Here is a 19,289-nt window from a genome sequence, read left to right as displayed (position 1 = left end):
ATAAATCTTTATGTAAAAAATAAATAAATATATATTTCTTATATTTAGATACGATAATCGTGGATATATTAGAAAGCAAACAAATGTTTTACCCTTTGCAGTTGTCGTAAAGTATTTTCTTTCAGCCAATACGTCATCTGTCTTATGAAATGATCCTTCTTAAATTATACATTGAAATACATGTTTTGTATGTAAATTTATTTTGGAGTTGTATATATATAAGCCTTCTAAACTACATCATTTATTTTTTCCTTACCAAATAAATTTCTGGGCTAAACGGATTTAAACGATTATTATTTATTTTTCCTTATGAAATCAATTTCTGGGCTAAACGGAATTAAATGATTATTACAATTAAATGACTAAGTGATTCAGGGAATTCAATATTACGGATACTATGTCTCTATCTACGGTTTAGATCATCATTTTTCAGACCGATTATATAAAAAGGACAATTTAAACTTCGTTGGAGAGAAATTTAGTATTTAAAATTAAAAACGCCTTACAGTTTATTATTAGCAAAAGATAGCTGGTACATGATTCTGCCACGTAAAGCAATTATTAATTTAGAAGTTTCTAATAACACCACTGGAAATGAGTCTTAATTCACAAAAGATAAACAAAAGAGTTTTAATACACACAAAATTGGTGTAAGTGGTGCTACGGCAGATCTAATTCTGCTCATGATTGATGAGAACGCGAATATTGTATGTCTGTATTTTGTGGGATACAATTCAGTAGTATCTAGACTTAGGTCATAACCATCGCAATACTGAACTTGTCTACCAGGTATACGGCGAGTGAAACACTGTTCACTTCTGCAGAAAAACATAAGTATCAGTAAGTAAAGTTTTCGAGCCATATATTTTTTACAAGTACGTATTAAATAAACTAGGTTTAAAAATATATGTGATTTTCTCTTTTTCAGCGGAAAATTCAAGAGATTCGATAGAATCATCGGGTAGTTGATAATATAATTTCCGCTTAAGTGTTTTTTCTGCATCTTCATACCTCATTTGCTTATGTATCGTCTAATCGATTCGAACATCGCCCAGTAGTAAATTATTGTTATAAACTGAGGCAAATTGAGATTGGGTGAAGCATGTGTTCATTGTAGATCCTGCTGCCGCGCAATATTTAGGACCAACTACCTCCACTGCACTAACCTAACTGCAATAAAAATTGTACTAAATGTGTGGGTATTTACACATAGAAAAGAAAATATACTGTACCTATACGGACGAAACGGACTAGTTTCAGCAGAGTATTGAGTGGCTATGTTACATCATTTCTAAAAATAATCGAAAATACTATTCGATGCAGCAATTAATAATTTTTAATGCCCAAACTGGATTTTCCATCAAACGTGACTTTATTAAAATGATATCATGCAACCATGAAGTATGTTATTGATATAATGTATTTATTTATTTATTAAAACTTCGTTGCAAGTATACATAGATATAATTAACAAAATTAAATAAACAGGAGTCCAACTGGCGGCCTTATTGCTTTCGAGCGAACCAGGCAACGACTGCGAGAAAACATGCGCATGCGCATGAAGTGCAAAGAAACCTATAGTTTTTCAGATAAACTATTACAAATAATAAAAACATGTAAACAGAGAAAATGAGAATAATAAAAAAAAGACACATGAAAAATAAAAAGTGAACATGAATCACGATAATTTCAGATCTAGTACGAATGGTAGGGAAACGATGTGGACAGGTTATTCTTGTCTACTAATCAAGCAAGATTTGAGAGAAGAGACAGAAGGAGCCAAGCAGGGTGGGACGGCAAGTAAATTCCATAGCCACAGAGAGTAGATGTAGAGAGCTTAAAGGATTCGCCAAGAAAGGAGATGGGATGAGATGGGATTTCAAGGATATAGTTTTCGGAAGGCTATGGCCATCCAAAAATTTGAAATCATTGTAAAAGATTGAACAGGATGGAATATATTTCTAAGACGTCAAAGAATTGGCTAACTTCCTTAATGCTGCTTCCAGGATACAGACTATACGGCTCATTATTCTACTCTAAATACAAACAAACAATTCTTTTATTCCTAGGCTACATCTCTCTATGGCAAATACGGTAAAAGATGCAGGGAGAGCCAACATCTCTACGCAAACTTGTTTCTTCTTGGGGTTGATGGACTAGATTTAGTCTACCCTAGTCCGAAACTCCACTTGGACTTCAGACACAAGTTTAAATGTTAGGAACTTATATTAATTTTAGTATTACTGCATCCAATTGAATATGTACAATAATTCATTTATAATTCATTTATTTAATAACGAATACAAGTAACCAATCGAATCATAAAATCCTTTGAAAATACTGTCCTATGTCACTCACCGAGCACTGAGTGTACCGCGTGAGTGGAGGACGACTAGAGGGGTATTCAGATTCACAGCGAGCGCGTGCATTACGAAGTTCGATGGTTAACATAAAGAATCAATTAAACGACTAAGAAAACGGGAAAATTTTGTAAATGGTTTAACTGGTCGTTATCAGTTGTTCGGGGGAATGCGGTACCGTAAGAGTTAATAATAATGAGCGTTTGCGGAAAACCGGTGCAGTCGTAACAGAGTTGGTATCAGGTTGTCGGAAGTCAGAACAGGACGCTCAGAGGATTTTGAACTTGACTTTCCCTCTGCCTGCCTGAATCAGTCGCGACTCTATACGGCGAATATTTTGTTGGCCTTAGAAGTTATATTATATATATATGTCATAGGGAACTCTTGGTTATAAATGAATAGATATAACTACTTGTAGAAATAACTATTCGACATGATTAATATATAAAAATTGAAAGGCCTTTATTTATTATATTATTTATGTACAGGTATAATATATTAATATTTAGTATTTTTTTGAGTAATATAGTATTTAACACACTCTCCCATACACACACTTCACTTGAACACTCCACACCATAATATATTTATTTTTTAATAGAATGTAAATTATAACATATTATAAGTTTTGCCAATGAGTCATGTACTTGATGCTAGAGTTTTTGTCAGATATATTTTTGGTGTTAGGCGCTGTATGCTGAAATACAGGTTCACACCTAGTTCAGCGTCAAATAAACTGGACCAATTTTGTTTATATAACTATAGCAATTAGATATAAGCTTTTCCTTCTAGCTTTCCCGTGAAACAAACTTGAAATAAATTATTATTATTATTATTTTGTTTTATTACCTATTTTCCAATGTTTTTTTAGCAAACGCTAAACCTTTCTATGCTAAGCCTTATCATGAAGAGGAAGAGACTTTCATCTTCTTAAAAAGTATGCTTTATTGAGGGAAGTATTGAAAACAATAAAGTTCACATTCAGTAGTGATAAAGGTCGATCACTTGTGATAATTTAAGATTTCACTTATATCTTCACAACCATAGATTAACGAAACACCTTTACTAGGCCTCATAAGATGTCCTTGACAGTTGCAAATAAGAAATTTGTGTAGTTCTTTACTTTCGTAGAAATTTTCAATGTAAGCGCTACTACGAGTACGGAGCTTTTTAAAATTATGTAACGAAGGCATTAATTTGACATTCATTATTGTATTACGTTCAATGACTGGGCAGTTTGAAATCGTCGTACAAGAGTCGCACGCGCAGAGGTGGAAGCGAACTTATAAAGTAAGGCGCGGGTGTTTAGCACTTTCATTTATGTTGCATTTGTGTGAAGAAAAGTGGGATATGTGCTGTGGTCATAAGGTAAAAACTTTTCTCAATTAACCTATTGCTCGATTAAAATCATTGAAATTGTAATTAGCTTTAAAATAATATATGGCCTTTTTCCTGGTGCCAGGTTTAGTAAGTAGCTACTGAAGCATATTTTTGGTTTAAAAAAATAATATATGAATTAAGACATACAATTTTTATAAGACACAAAATTAACGATGCATTTCTTTTATAACGTAATTTAAAATAATTATCTCGTTTAATTAGATAATAAAAGCACTTAATACAAAGCAGGTAAAGCCAAATAATTCAATAATCACTAATTAACAATCATGACATTTAAATAATTTATATCTTTTAGGTAAAACAATTTATATCTTCTGCTCTTATTCCTTATTCTTTATATTATTATTATATTTTATTTTTATTCTTATTCCTTTGGTATTTCCACTTGTATCTATCTGGTCGGTCAGTCATTGCATCTAAATATCAGAATGCTTGATATTATCTATAAAGTTTTTATCTACAATATTTTTATAGACGTATCACGGAGTATATCATTATAACGATATATATCTTTAATTATATAAGTTTATAGACATAACGTCAATGTCCGTATACTAAAATAAGTAATTACAGTTTTCTCTCTTAAATTGTTTGATTTAAAACGAGATAACAATCTATCCCGTGCCTTTCACAGCTTCTGTTGAAGGATTAGCGAATCAAACAGAGAACTCTGGATTGAGTGAAGTAGAACTATTGGTCGTTGGATGGATACATTATCGTACTAATATAGTGGATTTGGAAGCACACAAAATGCATGTAATATTTTTCCATACATGCATTACCCCTACATTTCATTTACAATAGTGTATCAAAAATTCTTTCTAAATAATAATAGATTTTTTCATTTGTGTGAAAAATTAAAAACTTAAAAGTTAAGGCCACATTAGTTTAAAAAAAACGAGATTTTAAAGGAGATGCGGTATTGTATTATGTTCTTTATACTTCATTTTTATTTTGTTATAATAAATAAAGATTATGTTAGAATTATAATTGGACATAGACTGTATATTTATTAGCAAACGTGAAAGGAAATTTAAGTGGATTCTTCTGCGAATACAGGACTCGTAATTAATTCAATAAAAATAAAATATTTAAGTCAGACACAGTATGACCAAAACTAGCACAAGAAATACAGATGAATTGTGGTGTGATTAAAAGTTTTACACTCGCTGTGCTCCAAAGTCTGTTGTATGATCTTCTACCTATTTATTTGTTATGCAGTAATGTTCTATGTTTCAAGTGCTACTCTTTATTTTATTATTATTGTTATATAATTGTTCTTCTAAAATAACCAAACGGAAAGAACTATATTATTCCATTATCATTGAATATGCTAAAATATATCAATGTAATCGTTACATTTTTTCAATAAACAATTAAATTTAGCCAATGAATTTTTTAAATAAGAGATATTACTCAGAGTTATAAACGGTATTCGCTGTATTAAAACTTTCCCATAAATACTTGCTTATTTTATAATACAATAAATTTATTGCTTCACTAAACGCGGTAACTTTCTTTTGCTTTCGTTTACAAATGAATAATAAAAATTTACAGCAAATACACTTCACCGCAACTTCCTTACTCCTGCAACTCTTTATATAATTAACAGAATAATATTAATAATTAATAATAATTTCAGTAAAAAATGGATGCGCTATGTGTGTTGTGGATTATGTTAGCGGCGTCTGCGGTGTACGGCGGTGGAGTTACTAAGCCTTCTGGTAATATTTTTTTTAAATACATTATTTTTTTTAATAAAATGATATTCAAATTAAGTTTGGTTTATCAATGTTAATCATACCGATATACTATCAAGATAAATTCGAAAGTGTTGTGAGAAGAATCGAACTGTGCACTTTCTCAGTAACTAGTTTAGAGAGTTATTGCATAAATTTGACCACAGATGTTATTGATATAACACAATACTCTTACACTCAGCATAAATGACTAAAACAAGTATCTATAATATAAAATATTATTATTTCTTAAATATATACTTAAATTTTTTATGAAATTTTAAGGTATTTCCCAGTTTTGGATGGATGATATTAAAGTGCTAGATCAAATATACGGAAAGACGTCTGATAAACAGCTGTACGGAGCAACTCTACCACCGGCTATAACTTTTGATTTTGATTTAAATAAAAAAATTAAAGCACAAGAATCAAAAAAGAAGGAACGCTTTGCCGCCCTTGACAATGAAGATCCGGCTTCTGAAGAGCAATTTCAGCCTTTTACGTTCGGAGATCGATACGCTAAACTATTCAGTAAGAACCTTAAAAGTGAAAAAACAAAGAAGACGAAACCGTTGAATTTTGTAGGTTTATCAAACTTCAAACCAATAAGCCACTCGAGTGACCCAGAAATGTATAGTTACCTCAGACACCTCGAAGATTTCCAAACATATAAAACGGGTCTATCAGAAACCGAAAGTGATTTTAAACCCTATACAGCGAAGACTGAAGAAGAAGAAGCATACAGAAGCATTCAAGATATCCTCGATGCTCACGAAGCTAATAAGGGACATAAGGCTGAGTCAGAATTCAATGATAGTATTGAGAAGTATCCAAGATATGAGCCAAAAGATGAAGAGGAATTCCCTCGATACGCTGCAAAGGCAAAGCCAATGAAGAGCAAAGTCAGGTTCTTGAAGAATAACAGTTTACGTTCAAGATGCCGTTCGGGTAGATGCAGGAAAAGACTTTCTCCTTCCTACAGATCCGGTGCCCGGCCTTACATCCGCAAAATCAAACGTTACAGAATCGCATAATTGACAATATTGCAATTACGTGACATTCAATTTTATCGAAATAGGTCTGCCAGTTCCATACGTTCAGTATTAGGAATAATACAATGAGAATGAATTGGCATCATAAGCTTTAAGACTGCCCACTTGTGCAATATTTATAATTTAATATTTAAGATTGTTATGTTTGATAAATTATTATGTTAAGTTTTAACACTGTTGATCGTGTGAAATAAAACTCATTTTATCCTACATTATTTTATTTATAGATTAATTATTAAAATAAATTTTCAATTTACTTTTCGAATATTTGAAAAGAAACGAAAATTACTGCATTTTTACTCATAGTTAGCAAGCTGTTTTGATAAACTTTAGAAAGAAGAGCCATGATCAATACGCTACGTATCAAAGTATTAAGTATTTTTTATCAGTTTGTTGTGATATTGTCGCGAAAATAAACACAATTTGCGTCCTCAATGTTTGAATTCTTGGCAATATCACAATTTTTTTCGTCCTGTTTTACAAATACTATGAATATATTTTATTACTGAAAAAAATTAAAATATAAAGTTTGGATTGGTGTCACTCTGGCGTCCATTATTTGTAGTCGGGTTAGCCAGCTGCCTGCTCTTCCTCTTGTTATCTTCTATGCTCTGCAGTAAGAAGGGTGGCGCCTGGCCATTAGTCTGACTCTGTCTGTACTGTCTGTCGTCAATTTTACGAGTCAGCTCCTCTACGAACTGCCCACCCGTCTGCCTGAAATACATTCATTTTTATATACATTTTTACAACCCACTCATGTAAGAAGCCTATAATTTATTCATAGTTGTATGTATTGTTTAGTTACGTCAGCTGTGGGATATATTGCCGAACTACTAAATACTAACTATATTCCGAATACTAACTATATTCTAAAAAAGTTTGAAGGTTGAAGCTAGATCAATCAGAAATAACCACGAGAAGAGGTGTTTTGTCACATCAAGAGAACGCCAGATCACTTTAATGAATTTAATATATTGTCCGGCCCATTCAACAATAAGATTGTAAATATCGATTAGATTTCCATGAGAGTAGGAGAGAGGTATTATGAAGAGGTATTATGAATTTTAAATGGCAAAAATTTTAATCAGTAAATCCTAATAATAATAATAAAGTCTTAATGACTACGCAAAATTACTTCTTTTTCGCCAAGCGAACTTTGAAGCTTAAAATCACGATGGAAATTGGCAAAAATTATCGAAAAATAATGCTTAATGTTGTTCTCATGCATGAAGAATATATATGTCATACCGCTCAGTACCTCTACCACTCTCAACGTCCTCCTCCGAGGGCTGGTACATAGAGTAGCCGCGGCGAGATAATTCCTCATCGGGCACAAGGCTGGGGTTGTTGAACGCGTGGTTTCCATCAGGACTCATTTTAAGTTTCCTAAAAAGTTACAAATATTATTATAATACATATAATTAAGTTACTGTAGTGTCTCTAAAATACGATGATATATGGAATAAAACTTACTGCACTCGCAGACGTCCCGTGTTGTTCAAATCGTGTATCTTGCGCCGAAGGCTGGCCACCTGCGTACAGAGTACTATACACACCAACAGGAGAACGATCCACGCACCACCGAATACACTTACGATTATTATCGTATTGGTGTCCTGGAAATTAATAGTAAATTGATTAAGTGTTAATTTAATCAAAAAATTCTGCGCTTTTCAAAAAAGATTCATAGTTTTATGATCACAGATATTTATATACTGAAAGTATTTTAACTTAGCAGCTTCTGTGATTATAAACACTAGGTTTCATTTTTTATTTATTTATTAATTATTAATGTTGCAGAAACATTACTACTACAACTATTTTAATATAATTTGTACGGTTTTATTTACTATATTTAGTTTATATTGATTATCATATATGAGTGTATAGAGCGAAAAGATTGCATTGCAGTCACGGATAGACCAAAAATGGATTGTCCTCGTTGGGTTTGGTTATTGGGCTACAGATAGGAGATCGATCGACGGTCTTGGTCTGATTGTGAATTAATTATTGGTTTCAGGCCTTACTGTTATTGTATTTTTTTAAAGTTCGTTGCTACAGAAAATTTAGTAGAAGTATCTACTAAATTTTCTGTAGCAAAATAAATCGATTTTTTTACTTATTTTATTTACACTAAAATCTATAACTTCAAAGTAGTATACAGACAGATCCAATTATCTTATCACTATAGAGATAAGCAACCGTGAGAGACTTGCGAAGAAGAGGATATTTTTGTGTAAAAGCGTAAGTATCTGCATGCTGCGATTGAACGTCCGATGCGATTTCAGCATCATCAAGGAAAGATAAGGATGAATAGGGGTGTTGAAACACTGCTACTTAAAATGTACAGTTAAATTTGGACGACGAACCCAAGACCTCAAAATCTGTATTCTAATAGATAAACCAACAGGCCAATAATGAAGTTAAACATACATAATTTAGATTCAGATACTTCAATCATAAAAAAACATTATGCAACGATACTACTTTATTTTCCACGATTAATCAACGTGTATATTTTTGCTATAAACAATAGGAAAGGCGTTATCTTTTGTTACGAATATAAATTCCTTGGAAGATACGTCTTCGAACCAAGAATAAAAGTCACGAATGTTATGACTTTTATTCTTGGTTTGATTGTGTCGATAAATACAGATATGACGCAGGTATTGTTGAAGTAAAGCTTAAATTAATTAAAGTATCTATTTATTTCTTACTTTGTTTAACCGTAGTAATTAATTTATGGTATGAAAATTGTAAAAAAGTCTGTACATTCCCACTTCCATCTTCGAGTACCTTAATTCGTTTTCAATACCATGTTATGCCTCAATTGGATATAGATAAACAATGATAACAGGCTGTAGAAGCAATTTGTGATACATCATTTCACACTTAATTGATAGAAAATCCCGCGAATGACGAGAGCATATTAGCGATTAGCGTATAAAGGAAACTGGATATACAACAGCTTCGTTTGTATCCTAATTGCCTCTTAAAAAGGGACTACAAAATATATGCTTGCATTCCTTTATGTGTTGCCAAAAAAACTCAAATGATGCTCGAAGCCCTCACTCGACGGCCGAACAATCACGGATAGGGGAGTGCTTATCCCGATGTTAACATACGGGTGCGAATGTTGGATGAGGGCGTATACTTCTTAGTGTGTGTGATGATAGCATCGTATGTACGGGAGCAGTGTGGGTTAAATGATGATACGACGCTGGTGGTGTGGCCTTGTATATACAAGGTAACCGTGGATGGTGGAAAAGGATAGGCCTTGTTGTACATACCTCAACCAAATCCTTAACTCCAAGGGGAAAATGGAGAAGGAACAAATAAAAACTACCCATAACCGACGAGCATGCATGGTGAAGATAAATAGGATGAAGCGTACGGTATGTATGATAAGGTATGTCAGGATCGTAGCATGTGGAGATCCGTGGTCTCTGTCTACCGATTCGTGAAAAAGGCGTGAGGGTGAGGGTATAAATAAATAAATATGTAAGTATTTAAAAATTACAATGGTTGAATTGTCATTTTGATACATTATTTTTTCGAAAGTACGCTGTGCTCCCTTCTTACGTTATTTCAAAAAGAAGATGGATTAGGGATTCTATTTTATGATTAAAATTTTTAACTTTGCCAGAAATCAAATGTAGAATCTATTTAAGTTACCTACTAAGACATGGAGGTGGTTTATTTACATTTCTCAAAATACCAGTGGAGACATTCATTCGTTTTGCTGAGTGGCATTATCTAGAATCAAAGATAGCAATACATTTTCCATTTGTTGACTTGTTATAATTATTTATTATATTTTAAAAGCATATTTCAAATCTACTGTCTCTTAGATTTGCATTAATTTGGACACGAGCTTGCTAACTTCTCTTCCGTTCTACGCCCTTATTTAGAACTGGCAGTAAATGTAAATTTAGAAGTATTTCACATATATGTATTTATTTTACCTATATGAATGATTATAAATTTGAATTTGACGCCGTTTTTTTTCGTCTGTTTAAATAAATATTGACATGAATTAAAAAAACAAACTCACCATTATATTACGTATTAAGGAACATTGTTTTAACTCCACCAACTGAATTCACACTGGCGCCTGTTATCTGCACTTATCTTTTATCAGGTGGAGAATGTGATAAGAGCTGATAGCGCACATCTTGGACATATCAACGATGGAATAGTATCACGTATTCATATTCAAACTACATATTATATCTACAAATAAAAATCGGGAAACGCAATCAACACAAATATATACATAAAATAAAGTTTTTTAATAATTACATTAAATGTATCGTAACGTTAAAAAAATAAAAGAATATATTTTGTACTATACCTATCTACATAGTATGAATCTTTTAAATCTAATTCAACAGGTACATAAAGTTCATTAATTTTCTTCGACAATGTGTAATTTATATTCTCAATAATTCATCAAGTCTTTTTGTATGCATCATTATATATTACGAACGAACGCCGTTGGCGATTTCAAAAGTACTGTAGAAAGGTGTATTTAAGCTTAATAATGATCAACATTTTATGACCTAAACATCTCTCACATATACGGAAGGACAGCTTTACTAGCGCTGACCACGACTGCAATGGAACGCTCCAAACACCGAATCATGTTAATAATGTAATAAATTCACTTTTATAGTAAAAGTGAGATCTTCTATTTATTTATGATAACATATATTGTTGAATAATTCTTATAGACGTATCTGTTCCGTAATATCCTAATTAAACGAAGAATGTTCTTTCCAACAGAGATAGGACGATTTGACGTAAAATAAATGAGTGCTCTTCGCGTGATTCATATATCATTCAGTTATGCGAAGGTTGAATCATAAAAATCGTGATCGATTTGGAGTCAAGGGTCAGTGGCGGAACGGTAACAAAAGCACTTTTAAACAACAAACCGAATACCGGCGATCGGCATATATGTACTGGATAGAGCTGCAAAGAGATTCGTATACATCGATATGATACAGTCAGTTTATGATAATATGATGAATAATTTTCTTAAATATTCTATTGTAAAATAAATATTATTACGTTTTACTGAATAAGGAAACATTTTGAACAAAATGTATTTCCACAGAAGTCGACGAAGATGAACGTAATTAATACAATATACAAGGTACTTAACCTTCCATGTTCCAGATATGAAGAAGGTTTATTAATGTTATTAGATGCAAATTAATAATAGTTTGAATTGTACGTATATATTCTAGATATATTACCTAAAGGTTCATCCATGGATGTGTGTGCGTGTCAGCGATTACTTAGCCAGAAGTGACAGACGCCTTGTCACTTATCAAAATCTTCATTGATGTATTGACTTTGAATATGACCATGTGTCATGAATGCTACCTTTAATGAAATGGCTGTCATGTCTATAAGGTATGAGATTATTTGAATTATAGGAGAAAGAAATAGTAAATAATAATGTGAATTAATTTATTTGGCCTTATGTTAAAATGGGATTTAAATTTAAATCTTCATAATTTTGGGATAAGTATACAAAATATGAGGATGTTTTTTGTGTTAAATACCATATAGTATGAATCTAAAACAGCTTCATTCCTCGAAACGGAGTGAATACCAGTCACCAGTGATGCCAACTTAGGGTTTTAACCTAAATCGAGGGAATAGAAGTGTTCTCGAGGTTTTTACTTTATTTTGGGGTACTTTTGCACTTTTATTAAACTATGCAATTTGATGTATAAAATTTAATCTATACAATTTATATTAAGTGTCGAACTCAACCAACAAACTAAACCTAATATAAACTCCAAGCGTGGCTATATATGAAAAAACTATTAAACTCAAAGATTGAAATTTTACACTATTTTGTTCTGCTCTGTGCTTGATTGCATCATAATTGGAGTTTGTTTGCTGGAAAAAAATTTAACATTTCTTGACATATAGAAATTGATGCAACTCACTCCCAAGCACTAGTTATCATTCGAACATTATTTAGCAACTAGTCGTTGACCGCGGAATGCTTCTTACATATTTGATTTAATATAAAATAATAAATCAGATATATCAGTTGTAATAAAAAAGTTGTACAATTTTTATTTATAAAGTATGAAATAATTTCATCTATGTTTTGCAATGACGTTGTCACAACTATCGTCCGTAAACCGACTTTACAACAACTTTTACTTTGATTTTCAAGAGTGTAAGGAGCTGCTTAAATTACACATATGACAAATTGAGTAAAATAATAATAACTTTAATGACAGTCTGAACAACAGCGCCATAGCAATAAACAGACGCACACTTTATAAAATGTTGTCAGTGTAAATACTACGTTACGTAGTTGTAGTATTGTGCTAGGAAAGGTGTCAAGTTGAGTAGAGCTAAGAGCCCGTGGGCAACCAGCCACGCCTACGCAATAAAGATGTCTTAAATGTATTGAGAAATTATTAAAGTTATTGTACATTTTCATAATTATCATTTATTGATCGATATTAGAAAGTCTATGTCATGGTCTGTCATTTGTAAAGCTGTTAAACTTTTCGTAGTTTCAGTTATTAAACAGCTATGTGGGTAGTTTAATATTTATCCACAAGCTACCCTCACTTTCTTGCATATCATGACGGTTGCGAGGAATCGTGCTAATGTTAAACAGTTGACTTCTTTCATCTTACATAATAATGAAAGTAAATTTAAGGTAATGAATGCTGCACTGTTGAAGAACCGAAGCAGTGTGTTAAAAAATATATATTTCCCTATGTATTTGATAATCCTAATGAATTTATAAGCATGTTATCAGGATTGATTAATTATTACTTAGTATAATCATGAAATATAATAGTGCATTTAATAACTTTATTTGGTTTGACACTCTTCTTAAAAAAGCATATACGTTTTATTGCTTCCTTTATACATACAAAAAATTCTAAGCGCATATATAAAATCATTGTATATCAAATTAGCCACCATTATGATGTTCAATTTGCTTAAATGGAAACATTAAGTACACATATGACGGTGTCGTAATAATAAAGTAGATGTGTATATACATTATACATACTTTATTTTTGGGTTCTATAAATCGTTTGCTTGATAACGATTAAGGACTATTTTACTGTTACTTCTTTTTAGTCAAATAAAAAAATTGTTATTGGGTAATTTAGTGCGACTTTTCGTGTTTATTTTGGTTTATGATTAACTTACTTGTTACATCTTTTACAACCACGCAAATTTAATCTAATTAAAAAACGAAACACTTTTCAGTATTACTATCAGTTACAATGAAATTATACCTTTACACGACACATGCACACCAGAGTAAATAGTAAGACTAAATACATATCTCTACTGTACGTGTAACAGTGTGCATTTAGTCATTACACTAATGACTAAGTCTAGACAGGATTTCTTTGGTGAAGACAAAGAAGTCACGATTAAGTATAAAGAGATTTAGTTTTAACTGTTACGTGACGTCTCTTAAACGAGCTTCCGGGTCTCTATCTCTATTTAAATCAAGACAAACAACAAATGCCACTTATGGAATTATTTTAACTTGAATATGACCCCTATCAAGTCTCTCCTCTCAACAAATCCATCACGTTTTTACATAAGGGATTTGACATGATAAGAGTTATATCTAGTGCTTTAGACTTTTCTTTGTAAACTAATTTAGAAGAAGGGATAATTAAGGGAATAAGGTTAGTCCTTAAATCATGCTAATAATTGTTTAATGTTTCATCATACATATATTTTACGTAAAACAATATTCCTTCTTATGTAATTTAGAGTTGCGTTAGGTACATTTATTATGTTACAGACTTAAATCTATGTTGCCCAGACCCGCCCACCTTATTCAGACACAAAACAAAGACGTGCAAATCACACGACACTTACAAAGGTGCTAAAACCAATACATCACCAGGAACTAGTTCCTAATTATGGGGTCTGAAAACCAATTGTTTAAGATGTTTACTAGATTTGCCTAACTCTGCCACAAATACGCTTAAACATAATGCAAAACTTTACTTTAAGTAAGACAAGACATTTTTTCTGAAAATATAAAAAAGGTACATAAGAGTTTATTTTTTAATCTGTCAAATGGCAATACAATAAAAGTAGACATCTAAAAAATTTGATTAAAATATCCCACGTCAAAATATAAGATAACCTAATCCTACGGTTTTTTGTAAGTTAATTATTTTTACACACCTTTTAATATAACCATACATTAAATGTGCTTAATAATTATTACTAACTCATATATAAATAAGAAATATCTTATTACAACGATGAACAAAATATAAATGATAAAATGCTTGAAAAAAATCGGTGAGAGCTATGGAAACTGGGTAAGATAGATTTTGTGTTAAAATGTACAAAAAGCTTAGCACCTCAACTTGCCCAGTAAAGGTTAACACAGAGATAAGTGTGAGGCTGCACCGAAGGTCTAAACACTCGCTTAATCATAAGAAAATATGAACAATACCGTGGCCGAAAATAAACTAATTAAAATGTTGTTTCATAATTCTACACTCGTTAAACCGATTATTTTGTCAAACTTACAAGCAACTCCTAAACTCAACACTTTCCCAGGGTATTATAACACTTTTTAACCTTCTAAATAAGTATATTATGTGTAGAAACAAATACAATTGTGTGAATTTCCTACAATGTGTCGTAAAACTGGTAACCGATACGTATCAATCATTTTAAATGTTTAGAAATACCATTTGGCATCCACTACTTTTCACTTAATTTTTGGAATAGAATGGTTTCTTTATATTTGACAATTTAATTGATTTCAACCTGAGCCTCTCATCCCTGAGATCGTCGGCTCGATCCCCAGCTGTGCATCAATAGAAAAGTGGAAAAGAGGAAAACATCCTGAGGAAACCTGCTTGTCTTAGAGCCAAAAAGTCTACGGCATGCGTCAGGCACAGGAGGCTGATCACGTATTTGCCTATTAGATTGTCTTGAGGTCTAGACCTAAAAAGGTCGTAGCGCGTGGCTGGGTTTTCTTAACATTTCACATATAAATACAAATCGTTTCGTGAATTCATAGAAGATGTTGCGATTTTGAAAGTGATGTACTTACTCACTGTAAATCTGTGGTACAAAAGAAAAATCTCTTTACCAACATCCGGGCGGAGCTATAATAGAACAATTAAACACTTGCACAACGACTACAATACAATTAGTAACAATGATTTTTGGAAAATTTACAAACAGTAACAGGAACACATTTCTGTTATATTTAACATTAATGTTAATTAATTAATAATTTGCGTGTACCACATGTTAAATGTGTATTTATGGATTTTATATTGTTGTTAAGGCTTTCCGCTTTCTTAAGTTATTTAGTAAATGGATAAACAAAATAAAATGTTTTATAGTGTATACACCATACTTCTTTAAATTTATAATTTAATTTCAATTGACGACTTTGAATATGTCTCAGAAGTCCACTAATTTATGGTTAGCGTCTGATCCATACAATAAATCCCGACAGGCGATACGTATCGCCTGGTCAAGCGCAGGTCAAGCGTACGACCGCGACGTCTGATCCTTATATCCGCTCCTAAAACTTACTTAACCTGAAACATCGGCATTGACCCGTTTCACCAGACAAATTTAACCCTGTAATGGTTTAACTATTATATTTGGTCAGTTAGATTAAACCCTATTTGCCATTTTAAATTAACAATGGGCTGAAGCGTAATGCAGTAGATGGCAAGAAATCATTGCTTACATATTTTACGATTCCTATAAAGGGTACTATAGCTTTAAAATATAAAATAAGTTAATAAACCTTGCAGATACCAATATATATAACACTACCAATTTTTAAAAAACCGGCAACGCACTCGCGCCGCCTCTAGCATTGATAGATAGAGCAGATAATTATATTTATGCTTTTGTTGATTAAACCTTTCATTGTTATGTTCCTGACAAAGTAGGTTTGTTAAATGAGCTTCTTTAATCCTTTTCTTTGTAACACCATTTACATTTTAGGGTTATTACTTCCGTAGCTACTTAATTGTTGTTTTTAACAATGTGGTTTGTTCTCGGTCAAGGTTCTACCGAAAGTTAGCGTCAATGTTGTCGTATTGTTGTTAATAAAAAAATCAAAATGACCTTTGCACCTCTGTCGAACCAGTTGGAGAGAAAATATTGTCTATTACACACACAGTGGGTGCGTCACCTCTTCCTATGCTATGTTTACAATAATTATTGTTTAGTTTATAGTTTGGCATAGGACAATCAACTTATTATATAATTAACACTCACTAACACACGCATGCGTACCCTTCCCCACTATCACACACAAATACACACACACTCACATACACAATCCCTTACAAACTTCCTTTTTGTTATGTATATGACTTGCTATGGAATGGAAGCCTGGTTATCCATATTACAGGTTCTTACCTAGTTTGGAAACCAGTCTCAGAATACTGTCACTATATTATGAATTATTATTGTTAATGTTTAAGGGAGAAAAATAAATAAATAATTCTTATTATTATTATTATTTAAATGTAAGGATGCCAATAAACAATTAAATATAAAAATTCATGAATACCTTATACATATTATTTTTTCTTCAGTTTAAACATTAACTTTAGCAGTTTTCCTGTTTCCGTATAGTACACATAGTAACACAAAAAAATAATATTATCAGTCCAGATCAAATACAAAAGTGATAGGTACGGTATGAAATGTAACCGCATACTCATACCATACATATGAAATCGCATACCACTAAAGCGTAGGATAATCGAACAATCTATCTCAGTACTTCAATCACTTATTCGAATTTGATTAAATGATTAGTTTTTAATTGTGTAATTTCCTTTTTAAGCAAGATTAACATCTAAAAAGCTGTCTAGTAAGCGATACATTCTTGCGATGGCTATCGGCCTCGCCTGTAATCTGTATTGGGAATGGCCATGCCGAAGCATTTGAACCCAAGACATGGTCTAAGCAAGAATTTGCTGATACGAAAACACGTACAATGTTCACTGTGAAACTGTATTTCATGTTCATGACACTTTATCTTATCTAGTTTTATCTAAATTTGTTCAGCTCTTATAATTTAAAATAATAACTAAGGCAAATCCACTCTGCATTTCAAGTTGGTAGAATAAAGCTCAAGTGACATTTACACAGAATGCAAAGTATTTTAACTGTGTCAAGTGATTTAATAAATAATTAAATAATGTTTTACTGCATCGGGTTAATCAGAATATCATTAATCACGCATCAATTGTCGGTTTGTCAATCACCACTACAGCCTTCACCCGGCTTCGTCTAATTACTCGACCGTTCAGTTTTTGTGTTTGACCCTCGCCTAGGGCGGTAGACTTTGATTGACTTAAACATAATCTTTAATCATCATTACAATTACTATATTTTACACGTAATAATATATACCTAATACATATAAACATCGTCTTGCCGCATAGATGCTAAGATCTATAGTAAATCACTGCACATTAAATGAAATGTTGTAATGGTAAAACAATTTTCAAATTCGAAGTTACTAATTAAGGACGCAGCTGATAACATTTCTATTTTTCCACACTTGTAATTATTGTGCGTTTCAATTAAAAAAGACGGGTTTTCAGTAAGAACTTTTGTAAGTACAGGAGTATTTGTGTCTTGATTGACGGAGTGTGTGTCTCACAGGGGAGCTATGGGAAATTTCTTAATATGTATACAAACCATTTGTGATTCATTGTCTAATGGCCAGAGGCCGGATAACCATTACATTACTTACTTAGTAGTTGTAATTTCACGATACTTATATTTTTTGCTTGCACATCTGCTATAGTCATTAGGAAACATCTTTAAAAGAATGTAAAAAATATCCCAGCATGGTTTTATTTTCTGACTCATACGAAAAAACGCTAAATATTATTCTAGGAAGCCTTGAGGTGAGCAAATGTTGTCCACTATTCTTGTAACAAATTTAAATTATTTTATAAGAAGAAAAATTCTGGATTTATATCAACTACCAATTTCGTATTTCAAATACTTTCCAAAATCAAAAGTTTTCCTATCTAAGTTATGTTAAGTAATTTATTCACAAGTATAAAAAAGTAGGTTACATAATTTATTAGGCAACAGGCTATCAGGCGATGGTTGCCTGATAGCCTATTGGAATATGGTATGGAACAATACAGCAGGTAAAGTACGAGAAATGCATAAATAATCAGCAAAAAGTACACAAAAAATATGTAACACTATAACTATAACTAAAATAAAGAAAAATAATAATATTATGTATAAATATAAAATATGTAAAAGCTAATCGTAGGGTAAATTAAGGCACAATTAATATATATATATACTAGCAGACTCGGCCAAGCGTTGCTGTGGCTAAGGTTTTTGTTATATTACATAGTAGTAAATTAATCAAGGGAAACCGTAGGAGAACTTATGTGAAACGTTGGTACCACGACACGGACCTAAACTAAACTACCTTTAACTCAGCGCCATCTGTTAGAATTGTATCAAATAATAAACAAATGTTAATGTTATCGTAATTTTAGTAAGGATGCCTATTTTTTTTGAAAATGAAATATAGCATATGTCACTCAGGAATGATGTAGCTTTCCAACAGTGAAAGAATTTTTCAAATCTGCCAAGTAGTTTCGGAGCCTATTCAATTCATACAAACAAACAAACAAACAAAAAATCAAACCTTTCCTCTTTATAATATTAGTATA

At 31.9% G+C, this 19,289-nt stretch overlaps 2 protein-coding genes across 3 annotated transcripts; one reads left to right on the top strand and one right to left on the bottom strand.

Annotated features, from left to right (window-relative positions):
- The first annotated feature begins 3,619 nt into the window (after window positions 1-3,619).
- On the top strand, window positions 3,620-6,684 carry LOC110997682. Its single transcript, XM_022265941.2, has 3 exons — window positions 3,620-3,728; window positions 5,404-5,485; window positions 5,786-6,684. The coding sequence occupies exons 2-3, from the start codon at window positions 5,410-5,412 to the stop codon at window positions 6,532-6,534; spliced, it is 825 nt and encodes a 274-aa protein (XP_022121633.2). The 5' UTR covers window positions 3,620-3,728; window positions 5,404-5,409; the 3' UTR covers window positions 6,535-6,684.
- Window positions 6,685-6,752: 68 nt separating this feature from the next.
- LOC110997683 lies at window positions 6,753-10,712 on the bottom strand. Of its 2 annotated transcripts, none has more exons than XM_022265944.2 (4): window positions 10,607-10,712; window positions 8,026-8,168; window positions 7,801-7,938; window positions 6,753-7,266 (listed from the first exon to the last, which is right to left on the bottom strand). In XM_022265944.2, the coding sequence occupies exons 1-4, from the start codon at window positions 10,607-10,609 to the stop codon at window positions 7,068-7,070; spliced, it is 483 nt and encodes a 160-aa protein (XP_022121636.2). In that variant the 5' UTR covers window positions 10,610-10,712; the 3' UTR covers window positions 6,753-7,067. The 2 variants fall into 2 exon arrangements, with proteins under 2 accessions (XP_022121636.2, XP_045490581.1); XM_045634625.1 differs by having other exon boundaries at window positions 7,130-7,266; window positions 7,811-7,938.
- Between the last annotated feature and the right edge of the window lie 8,577 nt (window positions 10,713-19,289).

The sequence above is a fragment of the Pieris rapae genome, chromosome 3 (assembly GCF_905147795.1).
Source record: "Pieris rapae chromosome 3, ilPieRapa1.1, whole genome shotgun sequence".
Taxonomy (NCBI): domain Eukaryota; kingdom Metazoa; phylum Arthropoda; class Insecta; order Lepidoptera; family Pieridae; genus Pieris; species Pieris rapae.
The sequence above is the reverse complement of the archived record's forward strand: the minus strand, read 5'-3'. Positions and strand labels throughout refer to the sequence as shown.